Consider the following 18,391-nt stretch of genomic DNA (forward strand, 5'->3'; position numbering starts at 1 on the left):
CCATCTGTCCTGGTTTGAATTTGTATGCTAATTTGAAATAATAGCCCCTCTGGTGACAGTGCAAGGGAACAATTCAATCATGCCATCTATGACAGTTGCTTTGCAGCCTTCTCTGTGATATGGGAGTATATGCATGTACCGCTGGGTTAGGCTTGATAGATTGGTTATGTAGGGGAGATGTGGCCTGTAGACTATGTTTAAAACGGGCCTGCCAAATGAATCACCCAACTACTGAAGGCACCTGTGCAGTAACATGCCGCCGCTACCGGTAGGCGGGGGGAGGAAACAATATTTGATTTGACCTCATTTATTTCCCCTGCTACACTGTCGGATTGCCCTGAACTCTCACCCGATTCCACCGCGGCGGCAGCCTTCAATGGGACGTGTGTGAATGATCGAAACGTCCCCACAAGAAATCACACTAACGCAGTTGTTACATTGTCACACTGAATTATCTCAGGCTGTTGATTTGATTCAGCGAAAAGCTTTCATGTGTCACCGGGCAGAAGAAGAGGCAGATCAGAGAAAAGGGAGTGCGGAACACACAGGGGCGAGCTGAGCTGTGCCATATATTCCGAGAGGAGCCGGCTATACGATCTGTGATTTCTCCTGTGCCTCGAGTCCCCCACTGCGCAAATGCATGGCACTCGCTAATCTTTAAATTAATCTACAACACGGGACAGATTATGGTCGATGGTGACAGATAAGGCTAAAGAACAAACTGCACTTCATTTTGCTTGCGTCACTCCTTTTACCTCACCTCCACATCAGGGCCGGCTTTCTTTTAAGGCACCCAGTTGGTTCACCCCATATTTGCAAGAGAATTTTCACAAGACGTAAACTTGCCCTGAAATTGTACGATTGAATAAAGGCAATTAAAGGGTCAGTGTGTAGAATTAAGTGACATCTAGTGGTGAAGTTGCACGTTACAGCTGAATCCTCCTCACCTCACCCTCCCCTTCCAAACATGACAGAGAACCTGTGGAAGCTTTCAGTTGTCATAAAAACTCAAAAGATGTTTAGTTTGTCCAGTCTGGGCTACTGTAAAAAACATGGCTGCCTCCATAGAGAGGACCCACTCCTGATGTAAATATAAAGTATTTAAATATAAAGGGCTCATTCTAGGGTAAAGAAAACAACACTTCTTACAATCAAGGTGATCACACACTAGTGAAAACATTAGGATTATTTTATATTCAATTTCTTCTCTAGATCTTTTCACCTAAATCTTACACACTGAACCTTTAATGTATTATTACTCCCCAATTTGCAGTATTGACACCGCTGACAAGCCTCCTGAGAATTCACTATGAAACGTGTCAGCTGTGTTATGGCCAATCGCTGCATGGTCGGGGACGTCCACCGTCGTCCTCTGCCTTTCTGCACTTGCACTGCTGCAGTCGATCCTCCACAATTTCTGCAGGATGAGAAAAGTGCACGGCGCTGTGCCAATTGACCACACTTCAAACGGCCGCAGATCATGCGTGGCAAACCGGTCTGATCAAACGAGGAGGCGAAGAGGACTGATGAACAAAAAAGGCCTCGTCGAACCGCACGCGCCGGGCGTCACGATAAATAGCGTGCTAAAAGACAGCTCTCCAAATGAGCTCTGCGAGCAGCCGCGCTCGCACGGTTCACACCGAGCTTGAAAGATTTTCTGTGCTCAGCATGACTGCACGTGGATAAAGCAAATTCCAGTGCATAAAATTACTGGTTTTGTTGTATAGAAAGAAAACAAAGCTTAGATATGCTCAATGGAGTGGTTTTTGTCTAAGGCGGCATGGTTATCACATAAAACTACATTATAAAACTTTAATGAGGCAGACTTTATATTTTAATCAAGCATAATGGGTTTGATTAAACGTGCAACTCAGTCTCTTGTGTATGTGGCTAATAAGTGCAAATCAAACACGACATGTAAGGAAAAATAATGTATTCGTTGAAAAGATGTGGAAAACAGTGATAATGACAAATATTTTCCTTATCTGTAAAACCTTGTATTAAGATTGAAACCTTAATATTTGATGCTTCCAGCCTACACTCGTCTCCGTGATGCATGAGCCCCATCATAATAAATAAAGTGTCCATAATATAATGCTTTAGTGGGTTTATGTGCAAGGGCACTCCCTGTTCCTCATTACGCACAGTAGATGTACTGTAAAGGTCCATGGAGACTGAATTGTAACAGATGAGTAAGAGGACAGCGATTCAGTTCAATGAGATTTTCATGGGAGTATCAACTATTTTCTTTAAAGTGCAGGGTGCTGCAATGGCATTTCAGTATTAAACCGATAATTGTGAGTCAACCTTTGGTCAGACAGTATAAATCTAGGGTGTTTGCTGTGAAGCTTTTTGCAACTAAATCTGAATTTACTTTGAGTTTCCCATGAAACACATTGATTTTATAGTTTGAATAAGTATATGGAGGTGAAACCTGGTGCTCATCAACTCCTCATTAAAATATGTAAACTGTACAGGATTTATGTGATAAACCAGAAGTTAGACGGTGTTAACATCTATTCTGGCATTACTGCAAGCCACGATCCTTTAAGATACAAAACTTCTGTAGTACTTATTGATTTTTCTTTCTCAGATGGGATAATACTGTATGTCGTCGACAAAGACCAGATGGGATCATCACAGTGAGAAGTATTGATGCTGCAAGAAATCAACAAATGATAGCGCATCAAACACATGGTGGTCCGGGAAATACAGTTGGTTTACTGGCATGGCAAAATTATTACAATGTATAATGTATTATAATAAGACCAATGAACTTATAAAAAATGATTTGTATTGCTGTGTTTCTGTGGTATCTGATCCTGATGCAAAGTTGGATCTCTAGCTGTGTGTACTTCGCTGATTTCCTGTACCTTTGGTTAAATTACTCTCAATTTGATAGCATCATTAGCACAATTAGCGTAATTTAAGAAATAATTATAATTTTAAATTTTAATTTCAGTGTTTTGTCTTAAATAAATTCAATGCAGACCTCTGCTAACGCTGAAGCTACAAAGGGAATTGTGTCTCCGTGAAGGAAAAGTATGGAAGTTTGATGTGGCAGCTCCCCCACAGTAACAGGTGCAACAATACTAACAGGACAATGACGGAGACGTCGATCAGAAACGACGCACGTGTCCGATGTCTAATGGAACAATAGTTTGTGCACCATGGGTCCACAAGGCTGATTGTGTAAGGTCTCCTCATGTCGCATTTCTTCTTTTTCATTGGAAAGTTGCTTCTCTTCAGTGAAGACATTAGTACTTATGTATTTTTGGATTGGATTTTTGGATTGTGTGCACACAGCTGTGTTTTTAGATTCAACACAGCAGGAAGAAACTTTTGTAAATGATCATCTTAACAATGGCTTCATTGTGAGCCAGGAAACGGGATCACTTTGATATAACGCAGCTGTAATTAGTGTTTGCCAAGAAAACGTCTGTTGTTGCACTGATCCGCAGGGCTGTGTCCAAAATCACGTTGTAATTGCTATATGGTGCACTTTATTTACCCCCCTCTGTTTCATTAAAGTGTTTAAGTCCTTAGCGTGAAGTATAGGCTGCAGAGGAGGCACAAAGTAATTGTTTTGTAAGTTACAAATTAGTCCCAAGTAAAGTGCTAAACTTTCTGCCTTACAAGTCATTATGTGGATCTTAAATCTAACTTTATAAAAAGTCTGTAAAAAACATTTCAAACTAAAGGGATCGAGTGTGGTTTTATAATTGTATATGTGTCATTCACATAAGAGTATTTGTAATTAATTGGCTTTAGGTTATGCATGTTGTTGGTTAAATTTGGAAACGGAGAAGTTTTGACCTGGAACTAAATAACTAAATAACTATATATTCACACAATTCACAAATTAAGTGTTGGAAAAGATTTTTTTTTTAAAAGATGAGAACAATTGAAACTGAAAAAAGTCCCTGTCCAATGACGATTTATCTTGTCAAATTAAAATAAGCCTTTTGGCTGCAACAGGAAGTGAACTGCAGCTGGAGCAGCAGGTGAATGTTATGAGGCAAACAGGAGCTATGGAGGAGCACCAGGACACTGACAACACTAATAACACATGAAGAGAAGCTACACAGACACGTAATCTCCATCATGTTGTGTGTATGTGTGTCTGTGGGGGTGTGTGTGTGCGTGTGGGGGGGGGTGCCCTTATGGGACCCTCGGTGGTCCGCGGACCCGTGTTTGGGAACCACCGCCCCTGGGAAGCAGCGTGTTTTTAGGGGAGAACGCGCCCACGTGACTGAGGCGAAACATCAGCCAGCGACACCGCAGCTGCGCGTGTGACAGAGAACACGGCACCGGGCGGAGGAGAAGAGGAAGAAGAGGAGGAGGAGGAAGAAGAAGAGGAAGAGAAGGAGACGCTCGACGAGGGAGAGACTCAGCCTCCGCGGACTCCTCCACCCGACGCGCCTGGCTGCCACACACTCACCCGCGCCATGGACGGTTACGCCCGGACCGAGGACGAGCTGTTCTCCGCCTGCCTCCTCAACCTCACCTGGGAGAGCTGCTACGAGCAGGTAGGACTCAGCCTCTGGTTCTGAGTGAGTCAGCACAGGAGCAGGCAGCAAACTTCACTAACTCCATCCCCCCCCTCCACACACACACACACACACACTCATGGATCCCTGCTCAGCCTCAAACCTGCAGCTCTGGAGCTCGGGAACTTTTTTTCTGTCTGGCATCACAGTTGGGATCAAATGGAAAAGTTGTCCCACAAGCATGGGACGTGTTTCAAGTGTGTCCTAGAAGTATTTTGAGGAGAATCAGTGGCGGATCTTGGATTTTTCTAAATCAGGGGCCATCAAGGGGGCCGCAATTTACGCATGGGGGGGGGGTCCAAAAATCTGTGCATAATTCCTAATTGAGTAAGGTTCATTCCTGCACTGTTTACTGTTGGCTCTTTAACCCTGCATTGAATATATATTAAATTGTTCCTTGTTCAAACAAATTGTGTACTTCAAAAAAGCTTAGAAAAATAGCTGTTTATTTATATGGCACATTTCATACAGCAAATGCAAACATGTGCTTTAAAGCAAAGAATAGCATGAATCATAGGTGGCTAGATAAAAAATAAAAGACAAGATAAAAACCTAGATGAGATAATGATAATATCCTAGAAAACAATAAACAGTACATCAACAAATATTTATAAATAAATGATACTTTCATAGAATACATAGCACATGTTTACATAAATGCGTATTGGTTGGGAAAACGTCACATGAGAAGAGATCTCATATTCACGTTTGTCATCCCAACAAATGTAAACAAGCGTAGGATCAATGTTTGACTTTTATAACTTTTACAACACATTACAGTGTCACTAACATATCAAATTATTATACATTATGGGAATTTCTGTATTGTTGATGGTTCATGGGGCCAAATTATTGTACAAATATGATAACTTTTGTACATCGCTGAGCCCTACTTTCCTGAACGGTTGCCTCTCCCAACTTCCCCCTGCGCTCTGTCAGGGCTCAAACATCCTGCCCTCGAGATCAATAATGAATTAACCTGGTAGACAAAATGAATCTCATATGCCAGGAACTCTATCAATAGATCAGTGGCAAACCTTCACTTCCTGTTTGAAGAAACTAAAGATGATGTTTTGTCGGGGGTTGCAAGTTAAGGTGTTTAAAGGCAAGTATTGGCAAACTCGCAAAAGACTGAGTTTGTTGCATAGACGGAAGATGGACGATCAGTAATAAATCTGCCTCCTCCATGTTAATTGATAGGAGATAGACAAACTAAAATGTCAAAGTACACATAAAAAAACATTTGAAGATGAATATTTGAAGAGGTTTCTATCGTTTTAGATTGTTCTTATCGCGCTGATGTTTGCTCAAGTGTATATTTTTAGCTTAAATTAGTTTTTAATTCGTTATTTGATGTTAGAAAATCAGGCTAAAACCTCATGATTGACATCTGAGATTCGTCGCGTGTGTGTATCGATGGGACCTCGCCACTGCGCAGCCTCTGCCTCCAAATGCGCACGATGATATCTGGGATACTTTGGCTTCATTCCTGGATAGTGGGAGGAGGTGCAGACGCGTCGTCCATCTTTTATATACAGTCTCTGATTTGTTGTTGTTGAGCGTAGACTTTGATCCTGGAGCGTTGGGCCTGTTCCCACACCAGCAGAGCAGCGGCGGTGTCTGTTTGGAGATAATTACCTAATTCCTCCCTCTTCCCCTCAAGCTTAATCAGTTCTGCCTTTTAAAACACACTTATCGTGCAGTACGAAATCCCCCTTAATTCTCACGTTCTAATTTGTGTGAGGCTCAAGTCATCGGCCACAAAAATGAAATGAAATCACTCCCTATGAAAGCGAAGAGGGCCCGGCTACTTAGCAGTTTATACTCAGTGATTGATGCCAAAATATTTGTACAGTGATTTTTTTTTTTTATGGCAATTTACTTCAATGCCTCCACGAGAGCTCATATATATAAATATACAGGATATTTATTTCTGTTATCAGCATCCAGGTTGCTGTACAGTGGAGGAGGACATCTAAACAATAAATCTCCTGTGCTTTAGTGGGCTACCATTTAGAATTACAAGTAATCACAAATTAAAGAGGATTAGGCTCTTTTTAAGCCAGAGCCTGCAATCAGCTGCACTAAGAGTCACATTGTGACAGTTATTCAGAAGCAGGAAAAAAAACGAAAGCCCCCAAATATGATTCAGAAATGCAAAGTCACAGTGAATGGCATTTTTTTTTTTTTTTAAGTGTGCAACAATTAAGCCTCAGCTGTTTTTGCTGCAAAATGGATTTTGGCTCATCACTTGGGAGCCACTCAGTTACAAACCTGAGGCACTTAAATCCACAATGAAAGAAAAATTGACTTGTAGGTTTCGCATGCATCATCCCTTCATAGCTTCACTTCTTTGTTCATAAAGAGAGAAACCATTCCAATTTTGTTATTTGTACCGTTTTTGTGTTGCTGAAACAAAAAGCTGTTTGATGAGTCCATTCCTTAATTTGTTTATCAACTTAAAGTGATGTGTATTTTGATGATCAATTAGTTTTTTGAGTCGACTATTATTGGCTTTTCAATTAGATTTAATATTTTGGGGATTTCTGTCTGCTGGTCAGACAAAACAAGTAATTTGAATGTCACTTCGTATGAATTTGACATGACACCTAATTCATTCCGATATGTTCGAATACCCCTTCTTTAAACTACTTTCACTTTGGGCTCTGGGAGTTTGCAAGTTGCAGGCAGGCCCCTTCATTTCTGTGTTAAATGTCTCGCTCAGGCAGAATCCCTGTCTACCCTGAAAGAGCTCGCAATGTATTCTCCCAAAATTCAGTTGGGCGCAGTCTGCATTCTTCCCCTTTTTAAAAAGGGAACCTTCTGAAAGCAGGTCATCCGCTAGGCCAACGTGCTGTTAGCCATGCACATATCCTCCTTCGCCCTCCCCAGCTCCTACGGCGGGTGGGTAAATAAATAAATAAGCGAGTAAAGGGAAATGTTGACACAGCCTGTCCTTGTGGCCAGATTATCCACTCATGCTTGAGTTCTGGGTAAAGGCCCTGCATTATTCAGCCTAAGACACAGAGATGGGGGGGGAAACTGTGGAAAAGCTGGGTTTTGCTGCAGGGGTGTGTGTGTGTGTGTGTGTGTGTGTGTGTGTGTGTGTGTGTGTGTGTGTGTGTGTGTGTGTGTGTGTGTGTGTGTGTGTGTGTGTGTGTGTGTGTGTGTGTGTGTGTGTGTGTGTGTGTGTGTGTGTGTGTGTGTGTGTTTTGGGGTGGGGATGGCTGGAATGCATGTTTTTCTTTTACCTAATTACCAAATGAACTCACTGCCTGTCACGTCACTCCTGTTCATTTCCCACTCGGTGCCTCCGTCTCACACACTCTCCCCCGTCAGGCTTCTGGACGACCGCTGTCCGTGGTGCTGAAAGTTTCATCACACATTTCGTGCGTGTCTATTTTGAATCCATCGGCTCTCCGGTCCCCGTCCGGCCCTCGCCGCTCTTCAAAAGCAATGTATTCGGTTTGTCTGGACAAAAAGTCTGCCAGCGCTTGGCAAGTCCACCTCAAAAAAAGGGCGAAGCCTATCATTCAAGGCGTTTTGTTAGAAAAAAGCTCAGCAGGTAACAGAGCGTGCTCTCAGATGCAGTGAGGACTAATGTGTTTTTTTTTATGTCTGTCTGCCTCTGCCTACAGTATGTTTCATCACAGCAAGGCTCAAGTTAAAGCGCTACTCGCTCAGTGGCTTGGTTTAAAGAAAGCTCCTTTATGTGTGCTCTTATTTACAGTATTTAATCCACGCAAGTCAGGAGCCTGACTGGTTTAGAGGAGGCACTGTGGTAAGAAAGGCATGGAAATGTATGAATATGGTAGAGTTTTGAGTTTGTGAATTTTTAATCTTGGAATACTTACTTTATATTATTTACTGTATAAACCATTTTAGTAGACTTGTAGAAATCGTGTATATTTTGTCTTCTGTCCTCTCGCACCCAACTGCCTGGTTTCAGAATTGACATGCGAGCAGTGTCTTATTGTTGCAGCTGGTTATAGTTTTTGTGTTTAACATCTGAAAAGCAGCTACTAATATTCGTTGTTAAATTAATGCAGTGAAGTAGAATTGCAGCATATAATGGAAATACTGTGAACAAGTACCTCAACGTTGTACTTAAATACAAGCGATGGTGTCAGTATGAGGTAAACTCTGGATTTGTTTTCATCTTGGTTTGTATGTTGGTTAGCAGGATTACACTAAAACTACTCAACTGATTTCCACGACATTTTGTGGAGGGGTGTGGCATGACCCAAAGAGTAACCCAGTAAGTTTTGGGGCAGATCCAGTATTTTCTTCACATCGAGAGCGTTTTTCAACATTTTCTTTTAGTTTTCTGAGAATAGATGGGGCTCATTCAGGACTCTGATATATATGAGAGTGTGAAATTTGGTGCAGCGACTGTTGCCTTGGTTTGAGGTATTCGCTCTATCTGAGTGGCATTCTAGTTTTATATATGTCATACCGCTTGTGCTCTTTCAGTTTTCTCAATTGCTTCCCTTTGTATCTACACAAGTTCGAATATAAGAAGTTGGCATTTCATTTCGTGAGTTTAATAAATTTTTCCAAAATCCAGCATACTGCAATATGGATTGTGCAACTAGAAAATCAACTGCAGAAGATACTAACTAAAAAGGCTTTTGGTCTTGGCTTGAGTTTGCATTTTTGTTTAATCCTCAGAAAATAATTCATTGATCTTGATGGAAAAATTATGACATGTGTAGAGGACAGATATATCTCTAAAAATCTGGATCTTGTGAATTTAAATGTGGTGTCATAAGGGGACTGTGGGGCCTTGGCGGAGGTATGTGCTCTACTTAGTGCCAGTCTACTTCCACATGGGATTAAAATGGTTGAAAGCAGGAAAGGTGAAGTCTTATATCCTATTCAGACGTTCAGAAATGGACTGCTCTGTGTACAGTATCTAAAACTACACCCACCTCTTACAATTACCCACTAAGGAATAAGTCTAATTTCCACGTTGGCACATCCTACGTTTTTTTAATCAACAAGTGTGTCTCCTGAACACCTTGCTTCTGATAGCAGCCCACAGGAGCAGGGCCCGGCGTCAGTTTAATGAGCATGTTGCGTGTCGTTCCCTTGCAGCATATTGCCAAGATATGAATGGGCAGTTATCTAATTAAGACTTTGTGAAAGTGCCGCCACTCACCCACCGCTGACCTGCTCACTGTCTGCCAGGGTTTTTTAATGTGTATATATACTCTATTTCAATCATTTACAGTCCCTCCATTTTGGCACTTTTTATAGTGTATTAGTGTTGGGTCAATATTTAAGGTGATACAAAGAATCATGTCTTTTTATAATATGCACAAACACATAAAATAAAAGCATTTAAAACATATATTAAAAGGGATCTTGAGGTTTAACCCATGATATTTTCATGTTGCTCAGTGGGATTTACAACATGATTCTTTCAAGCAATATTGATGTAACAGATGTAGTTTTTAAATAATTAAACAACAACATTACACCAACATGTCTCTTGGTGCTTACTATGTTTGTGACGACGTGCGACTGCAGCTCTCCTGTCATTTCTAAAGATTTAACAGTGAAGTCGCTGCACAAAGAAGAGGAGATGGACTCAAGCAGAGAGTAAAGCAGGTTCAAGATGCTACAGCGTAAAAACACAGAGCCACGTGGAGCGTTGGTTTCAGCTTCAGACGAAAGTGCTGACTTGAAACTCTGCATGTTTTGATATGATCGGCTAAATATAGGACGATGGGATGAAGCAGTCCTTGTATTTATTTCAATATCTTCATTATTATCAAAAACATAATTTCCCACATCAGTTTTTCAGTTTTTTGTGTTATTTTGGGGTCCAGTAAGTTGATATACTATGTCAAGGTGAAAAAAATAAATGTCTGGAAATACAGGCAATACTGTGCTGAGAAAAAGGTTGCCAAACAAGGCCATGCTGTTTTGTTTTTTTATGTGGTGTATATAAGGACAACTTCAAAAGCATTTAAAAACTATCCCCAGACCCCTAAAGGTTAAACATAAATCAACCTCTCCCTAACTTTATTTGAATTCCAGAGGGAGTTTTGCACCAGCAGGGGGAGCGACGAGCTTCGATTCCCTGTGGAACTGTAAAATTAGTCGTTAGTCAAATCTCTTTTCGACAGACCAAATACTTTGTGTGTATTGTCTTTGCTTGTTTCGCAGATAAATGAATGCAATCATAATATTAGTTTCCAGTGATATTAGTCTTTTAGCCTTGTTGCACCGGTGACGTCTGAATCGTCATCAACGTGGGGGGGGGGACTCGCATGCACTCCAGACTGCATTCTTTGATTATGTGTGGGAAAACGTCTTCCTCTCCATCGACAATCTGTTGATACCTCGCGAAATCTGAGATGAAAGGAAATGCAGCTTAGACTGTGAAAAATCCTGGCCTCCTCACCGGGAGGTAAAAGTACTCTCACAAACATTGAATTGTACATCTGAAGTGTTATCAATTCCACCTGGAACGGAGGGCCCCGGTGGCAGAGCTGAACCCCCTGCGCTTTTGATCGCGGCAGCGGCGCCTGTAAACAAGTATTTTCCCATCTCCCTCTCTGTCTGCGTCTCTGTTTCTCCCCCCTCCCTCCCCCTTCCCTCCTCGCCAAGGTTTCTGGAGGGGAAGGTTCCTTTGATTATCTCCGCTGCCGATTAATTGCTTTTCTTAACCTCTGCACAGACGTGCTCCTACACCGCCCCGGAGCCTGCCGCACGCGCCCAGATGGACCCCTGCCAGGAGAGAAAAACAAACCACACCGTGCCTCTATCTCCCCCCCCCACCTTCTCCCAATTACTGACCTTCATCATTTGCTTTCGCCTTGGATGTTTATCATTGGCATTATCAGTGTATTTACTTTGTTTGTTTAGTTAGTTACTTGGTGCACTGCAGCATTCCTGGGCAGCTTTTTAAGGAACGTGTGAGAGGTGTATTAATTTCTGGGAATAGTTACAGCAGCAGATGAGACGAGTGTGTGGACAGTAAAATGTATTGTGTCGTTAAGTGGAGAAGGGGGGGGGGGGGGTGTTTCATTCAGGAATATTGCTCTGCCCTTTTTTCGAAAATGTCCTTATTCAATGAGTAAATAGATTTTGGCCTTGAGTTATGCCGGCCAAGCACTTTCAGTCACGACTGCTCTTTTCCATCTCACTTTGCCTTTGAGACGTTCAGGTGCATCAGGTCTCCGGAAAGGTCCCGGCGCCTGCCTGCAAACACTGAAACGCTGTCATACAGCAGCACCCTGCCTCCTTCAGACCTTGGCCTCCTTTTTTTTTTTTTTTTTTTTCCTTGAGGACATCCAGAGCACGTCCAGAGGCCATCTCTATGATTTATGTGCCACATCTCACATGCAGACCACCTACTGTACCGTCACTGTTTGTACTGTACTAAAATGCTCTCATGACAACGCAGAGTTTGATTGCCACAGAGTTAAACAATAGTTTTCTTATTTTTTGGGGGTGTTTTTTTTAAATTTATTATTTATTTTCTGAATTTTATACGCTTGACTGAAAGTTCAGAATTTCAACGTGAAGAAGTTTCTTGTGCAGCTTGGAGTTGCTGGCAGTAAAGTGTGGAGATATAACCTTTCTAGTCTGGCGGGAGTTTCATAATCCATAACTCTTTTTTGACTTTTTGTCTTGGTCTCTCTCCAGCTCGTCTCCTTTTTTTTAAAATTTGATTTTTTAAGTGAATCCAGACAAACTTCTTTTAAGCTAAGTTTTGCACGACTGTTACTGAAAGTGGCTTAAGGGATTTTTTTTCTTTTTCCAATGAGTGTATCTTAATTGGTTGAGGTGTTTGATATCGAGAGCACTGTGGGGCTCCAGTCTCCCAGAGACGACGCAGCCCGCACATATACACATGCACAAATGCAAAATCGGCACGTGAGACATGAACACATAATGTGCACACTGACTCACTCATTCACTCACTAACGGGCCAGACTCCCTGGACTGTGTGGTACAGTCTGGTGTTGCTGAATTTCCCCATCAGCAGAAAGCCGGGATGAGCTGAGCTAATTGAGCTGGGAGGCCCGGCGGGGGAACAGGGCCCCTTCACACACCGGCTAGTCACTTCCTTTCTTTTTCCATCCACCACTGTGTCTTTACTCCCATGTCTCCAAAACACTCTATGCTGCACAAAAGGAAGTATTTTGATGCACAATTCTGCGTCTCAGAGAAAACCGATTCACCAAGATTCACGTTGATATTGCTTTGCCAGTTCGTGGTAGATGATAGCCGTGCTCCGTGTGGCTTTTTGAAGCGTTTTAAAATTGTTACTATAAATAACCTTAAGTAAGTAATGAAGCCGTAAGCTCTCACATATGTGCCCAAGTTGACAGGGAGTTGTTTTTGTTTCGTTCTGGGCGACACCCTAAGCAGGACTACAAGCCAAAATGGACACACTATATTGTCTGCATCACGGCAGACTGGCCGACAACAAAAGCAGATTACCTGTTCTATTTGAGGGATATTAAGACGTTACATGCCATTCGATGGGCCCTGGGAGGCCTGTCATAAAAGCCACTGCAAGCTGTTGAGACGGAGACTCTGAGTTGTTTCCATCTTTTAGCTGCACTTGGGGACTGATTACGGTCAGGCAAACGGCCTTTACCTGGAAAGTCACTTTCACTTTCTCGTCCACCATTTGTTAGTATGGCTAATGTCTCATTAAGCCTCACAGAAGGGAAATGATGTGCTCTCCGGGTGAAGGTGAGGCTCTCAACTTACCAGGAGACAAAAGAGAGACTGATGACTGGAGCACATTCATGCCTTAGCCTATGTCTTTCACAACAAGTCCTATTTGTGTTACTGCCGGAGCTGCTTCATTACCCATAATCTATTAGCCCTCCTTCCACCTCCCCTGAATAGAAGTTAAAACATTTGGGCTAAATGATGAATGCATGATCACTTCAGCGTGGTGCTCTACGGATAGGAGTGGACGGAAAGGGGGTGGGGGGTAAATTTTACATTATCAAGGAGATAATTACAAAGCAATCATAAGCTGTTTCCGGTAAAGTGGTAAACAAGCCAAGGGCTTGTGCTCTTTTCCCAAGAATAATTAAAAATCGTTTTGCATTCCATGCATCAGTGTCCTTTCCTCCACTCAGTGGCCACCTCTTGGCATAATAACTCTGGCTGTATCTTACAATAGGGGGGGGGTCCTTCTTTCTCGTATCTTTCATACTTTTGCATGTTTTTCTTGAATAGTATTATTCAGTTTTATTTTCCAGGCAGTTCCGGACAGCTGCAAGTTGCTGTGTCACTAAGTGGTAAGGTTTCCAAATATGGAGTTCAACTCCTCCATGGCTGTGCCTTTTTAATTCCTCAGTAAATTAATCCATTGATTGGTTCAGACCTGTGAGAATGGCGACTCGCTGGTGGAGGTGAAGGAAAATTAGATTAGAAGCCTTTTGTTTTCCTTTGGCTGGACTCTCCGCCGTAATAATTCCAATCAACTTTTACTAAAGTGACAGTAAAAAGGATATTTATATTCAACATGCATTTCAGCCACAACCCGGCATTAAAATACAAGGGCAAATAAGCTTGGCAAACAAGGCTGTTTGTGTTAAAAGTGGTTCCATTTTGTGGGTTTTTGGCAATCGGTGCTGTTTGTACAAGTTTCCAAGTTTTCTGTGCTTTCACGTATTTTCACACGTTTACACCATGTACATGGTAATGACCTCCTGCAATCACATTCCTCTAAACCCCTTTAACACAGTCCTCGTCTCTCTCTCTCTCTCTCTCTCTCTCTCTCTCTCTCTCTCTCTCTCTCTCTCTCTCTCTCTCTCTCTCTCTCTCTCCTCGAGAGAGAGAGAGCAAAAACCGAGGATGATTTCCTTTTGCATGTTATCAATTTGCTTTCGCATGTCTACAACTTAAAATGCCCGCGGGCTGTGTCGCATCACAGCGACTGACATGTAGTCGTTACTCGCCTTCTAACAACACTAGAATCAGTCAATTATCCATTGAATCGATCAACATAACCCCACTGCCACTAATTTGAAAGAGCCAATCAATCTGCATGGGCCTTTTCTCTGTTTTCCTCCTGTTTGTGTGTGTGTGTGCCTGCGTTAGCAACTGCAGGTTGGCCCATGATGGATCTACTCGACTGACGGCTCGTCTTCTGATTTATGGCTGTTTATTGCCGGAGTAAGACTGGAGTTGACCTCTCATCTCAGTCGCCACCACTTCCCATGATGCCTGCAGAGCCGCACATCCAGCAGCACGATTGCCTCGCTGGCCGCGGTGCCATCAGAATGGAATTCACATGTTTATGAGCGCCTGAACTTTAAATGTTTGCACAGGAAAGCTCTTAACCCTGACTCATTCCCTCATCTGGGCCGGCTGCACTTGCCAACTCCTCTGTGACTTCATTACTAAATGAAGTGGCCCATAATTCCACATCCCAGCGTGGATAAGCGCTGCAGCGAGAGTGTGCGAGGCAGGGAGAGTGGCGTGGGGAAGGGGGACACCTTGTCCTCCCTACCTGATGACATGCAAGGTTTATCACATTGAGCAGAGACATGGTCACCTTACCCCGGGCCTCATTGTGACAGCCAGCAAGTCACTTGAGAGCACCATTGGAAATCAATAAGCCTCCGCTCTTTAATTGTTAGAAAAAAGCTTCCCTGTTTACAGCATCACATCATCAGTCAGGACAGCCTGACTTTCATTTATTTTTGTCTCTTCCTCGCTCTCTAACGCTCTCTCCTCTGTGAGATATGCTGGCTGGCTGATTGTTCGGCAGATTACATAAGGCGAGCCGGCTGGATTTTATTTTGGCGGGACCTGTTTGATATGCATGCAGAGGCTTTTCTGGTTAACTTCAGGGTGCTTAAGGCATTTGTTTGCCTTATCTCCGTGAGTGTTTGCCCCAGCGTGAGCTCTCCACTGTCTCGTACTAACAGAGGACACATGCTCCAGTCTGTCCTCTGTTGACTTCCAGGTGCAACTGCCTCATGTTACTGCTCTGTGTTTTTCCCCTTTTTACTTACTGACGGCAGTCCCTTGGCTCCCATCCTCCTAATGCACACTCCTGATCCTTTGACACAGGTTATATTATGTCTCATTGGTGTAGCACAAAATGTTTATTTCTAGCACTTTACGATTTGAAGATTCTGCTATATCAAGCATATACACAAGACAATGTGAAGGTTAATGCAAAAAACACCTCCACAGGGCACCTTTCATTGTCTTAGCACCCTTTAGCCATTTTCAGACATGAACTCTGGAGAATGTCCGGACGATGACGACAGGGTTATGTGCGGAGTTTGCCTTTCACATAGGAACAACACAGCAGGGGATTCTCTGGTCAGACGCATTCACGGCACCGAAATCTCATGACGTATTAATTACACTGCGTTGTCTTTCCAAGTTGACGTCTTCATTGATGTCTTCTATGTGTATGGCTCCTGTTTTTCATCTGTTACGTGTGAGAAACGTCAACACGCCCATTCGCTTGCAGTGAATCCTCCAGAAAATAGCCTGCTGTATTCTCACATGGGGTAACTCAGACATTATCTGGAGTTTTTACTAGGAGGCAGGTCGGAGAAACTCGGGGGGGAAAAGTCAGGAGCCACAAACTCTTCCCCCTCCAGATAATTTTGTGAGAATATTCATAGTTCAGTGCACGGCTGAAAGCAGCTCTTGATAAATCTTTTGATCTCCTGGGGGTCCTGAACCTCACATTGAACCACTGCCACATGCAGAACAATATAATTAATTTGATACATTAAAATTAAAAGTTCAGCCCAATACAGTTTCTCTTTTTCACGCAGGTCAGAGCAGGTTGTCGAACCTTCCTTATGAGAAACCCAAAGCCAACCTTGTTTCCTCACTCTTTACTCCATCTGTGGCTCCTCAAGCTTCTCCTATTAGTGCGTTACCTGGGGAGGACCTCTCTGGCTAATTAACTGCTCGGGCCACAGTTGGCCATTTGCAGCGTTTAATGGAGGGACGATGCGGCAGCTGTCCTTCCTCTGTCATTCATCCGATTTGTGCCCTTTTATGCCACAATTTGTGCCATAAAATTCATAAACGGCCAAAGCTAGCATAGCATTTATCACTCTCATTAAAGTGACAGAGAATATGGCGCATACTGCATCTTCGTGTAAGCAGCAGCGAAGGCCGTATTCTAATTATGAGAGAGAGGGACGGAGGGGAAGGCTTTTGTCCTCGTGGAAGAAATTCCTGGTGATTCCTAGAGAGAGGACCTAATTATGACAATGCTGTGGTGCTTTAAAATGCCGGGAGCGGGATGATCGCTGTTAATTTCCCTCTGTCCTCTCTCTTCTCTCTTTGCTCCCTGGCTATTCAGGGCAACAGGCTGCTTAATTATTTATACCTATCCGTTACGGTTTGAAAATCGGGAGGACACTAACATGCATACAACAGAAGGAATCTAATATTCCCCCTTGTGCGTCTACTTTAGACTTTAACTCTCTCCAAATCCCTCCCTGTGTTTAGTAACCGTGGTAGGGGGAATGGTAGCATTCCTTTTTAATCCTGAACAGATGGCTTCTGTTGTGCTTTACCTGCCTGCACCTACGCACCAGCATGAAGATCCTTTAATAAGAAATAGTACAGTATATAACCACCCACTTGCACCCGCTCCAGGCGCGATGGTAACATCCAGTTGTCGTGTGTTCATTCGGCGGGGAGCGCATTTGCCCACTCTGCCCCCTTGTGCGCATAGAAAGAGTTAAATGTAATTTCTTTTTTTTATTTAAATTTTTTTTTTCTTGAGCAGCACTGTTGGATTATTTTTGAAGTTGTTTGGTTTCATTTCTACTTCTGGCTATGTTTTGCATTTAACCTGCTTGGAATTCTGCACAAGCATGTTTGCAAGTATTTTTTTTTCTCATGCAGGCGAAATGCATAAATTTAATATAGACAGTGCTGTTTTTCAGCAAGTTTAGTACCAAATCTTCATACTAGTTCATGTTCCACCCCCTTTGGATGTTTATTTCCAACATTGTTCTGGTGTGTGTGTGTGTGTGTGTGTGTGTGTGTTTGTGTGAGTAGCCTGCACTTATTTTTCTTTTCTTTCTCCTCTCCCCCACTCCATCCCGAGGGAAAGTGGATAGCACATGTGAACGGATCACTTCTGATTAGTGGGGGTGCTTTTAAAAGTTGCCCGTAGTGTTTTTCTCTCAGAAACAAACAGTGGTGTGGCCTCCGCAGGGAAGATAGCCATTTTCTTAGCACAGCACAACCCCCAAGAGAAGCTGTTTTATCTCCCAAGTGCTGTTAACTTTGGGTTTTAAACTGTGTGCTCGGCCATGCCTTGTTTTTCACATCACAAGCTGATGATATTGTGCAGGATGGGGGGGGGGGAAGAAACATTCAGTTTCCTCAAGCCTACACAGGCGATGGCTTTTTAAAATTGTAACATCCTCATAACATGAACTCGCTGTCACTCAATTCTCACTCATTTACATATAAAGTGTCTGATAAGTATATTTTGTGTGTTGACTGTGCACATTTTCACAATTGTGTGTCAAAACAAAAAGGTTGACAGGAATTTTGGCTTTGTTTTTGAAAAAATCGTGGCATTTTGAGCGAACGGAGGCAGCGTGAGGGGAGATGGGCAAATGGGGGGAGGGTTGAGTCGGGGTGGTGTAGGTGGGGGCGGCAGAACAGGCGACTGATTTGTCTCCGTTCTGTCGGGAGGATTTACGGTACAAGTGTGTTGAGCCATCAATCAATTGTGGCGCACTCCAAGGACAACTTTGCCTCTTTATGCAATTTGTAAGGCTGTCCAGTCAAATTGATTCCTTAACCAGGAGCCGTCCAGCTCCCGGAGAAGAGTAAACCCCCTCCCCGAGAAGAAC

The 18,391-nt window shown here is 42.9% G+C and overlaps 1 protein-coding gene across 4 annotated transcripts in view; it reads left to right on the plus strand.

Annotated features, from left to right (window-relative positions):
* The first annotated feature begins 4,258 nt into the window (after positions 1 to 4,258).
* ppargc1a (peroxisome proliferator-activated receptor gamma, coactivator 1 alpha) overlaps positions 4,259 to 18,391 on the plus strand; it is a 255,591-nt gene continuing 241,458 nt past the window's right edge. For all 4 annotated transcript variants that reach the window (XM_034615529.1, XM_034615534.1, XM_034615530.1 and 1 more), the window contains exon 1: positions 4,259 to 4,529. In XM_034615529.1, coding sequence (XP_034471420.1) covers positions 4,449 to 4,529 — 81 coding nt within the window. In that variant the 5' untranslated portion in view covers positions 4,259 to 4,448. The remainder of the gene's footprint in view (positions 4,530 to 18,391) is intronic.

This window comes from Hippoglossus hippoglossus, chromosome 18 (genome assembly GCF_009819705.1).
Source record: "Hippoglossus hippoglossus isolate fHipHip1 chromosome 18, fHipHip1.pri, whole genome shotgun sequence".
Taxonomy (NCBI): Eukaryota; Metazoa; Chordata; class Actinopteri; order Pleuronectiformes; family Pleuronectidae; genus Hippoglossus; species Hippoglossus hippoglossus.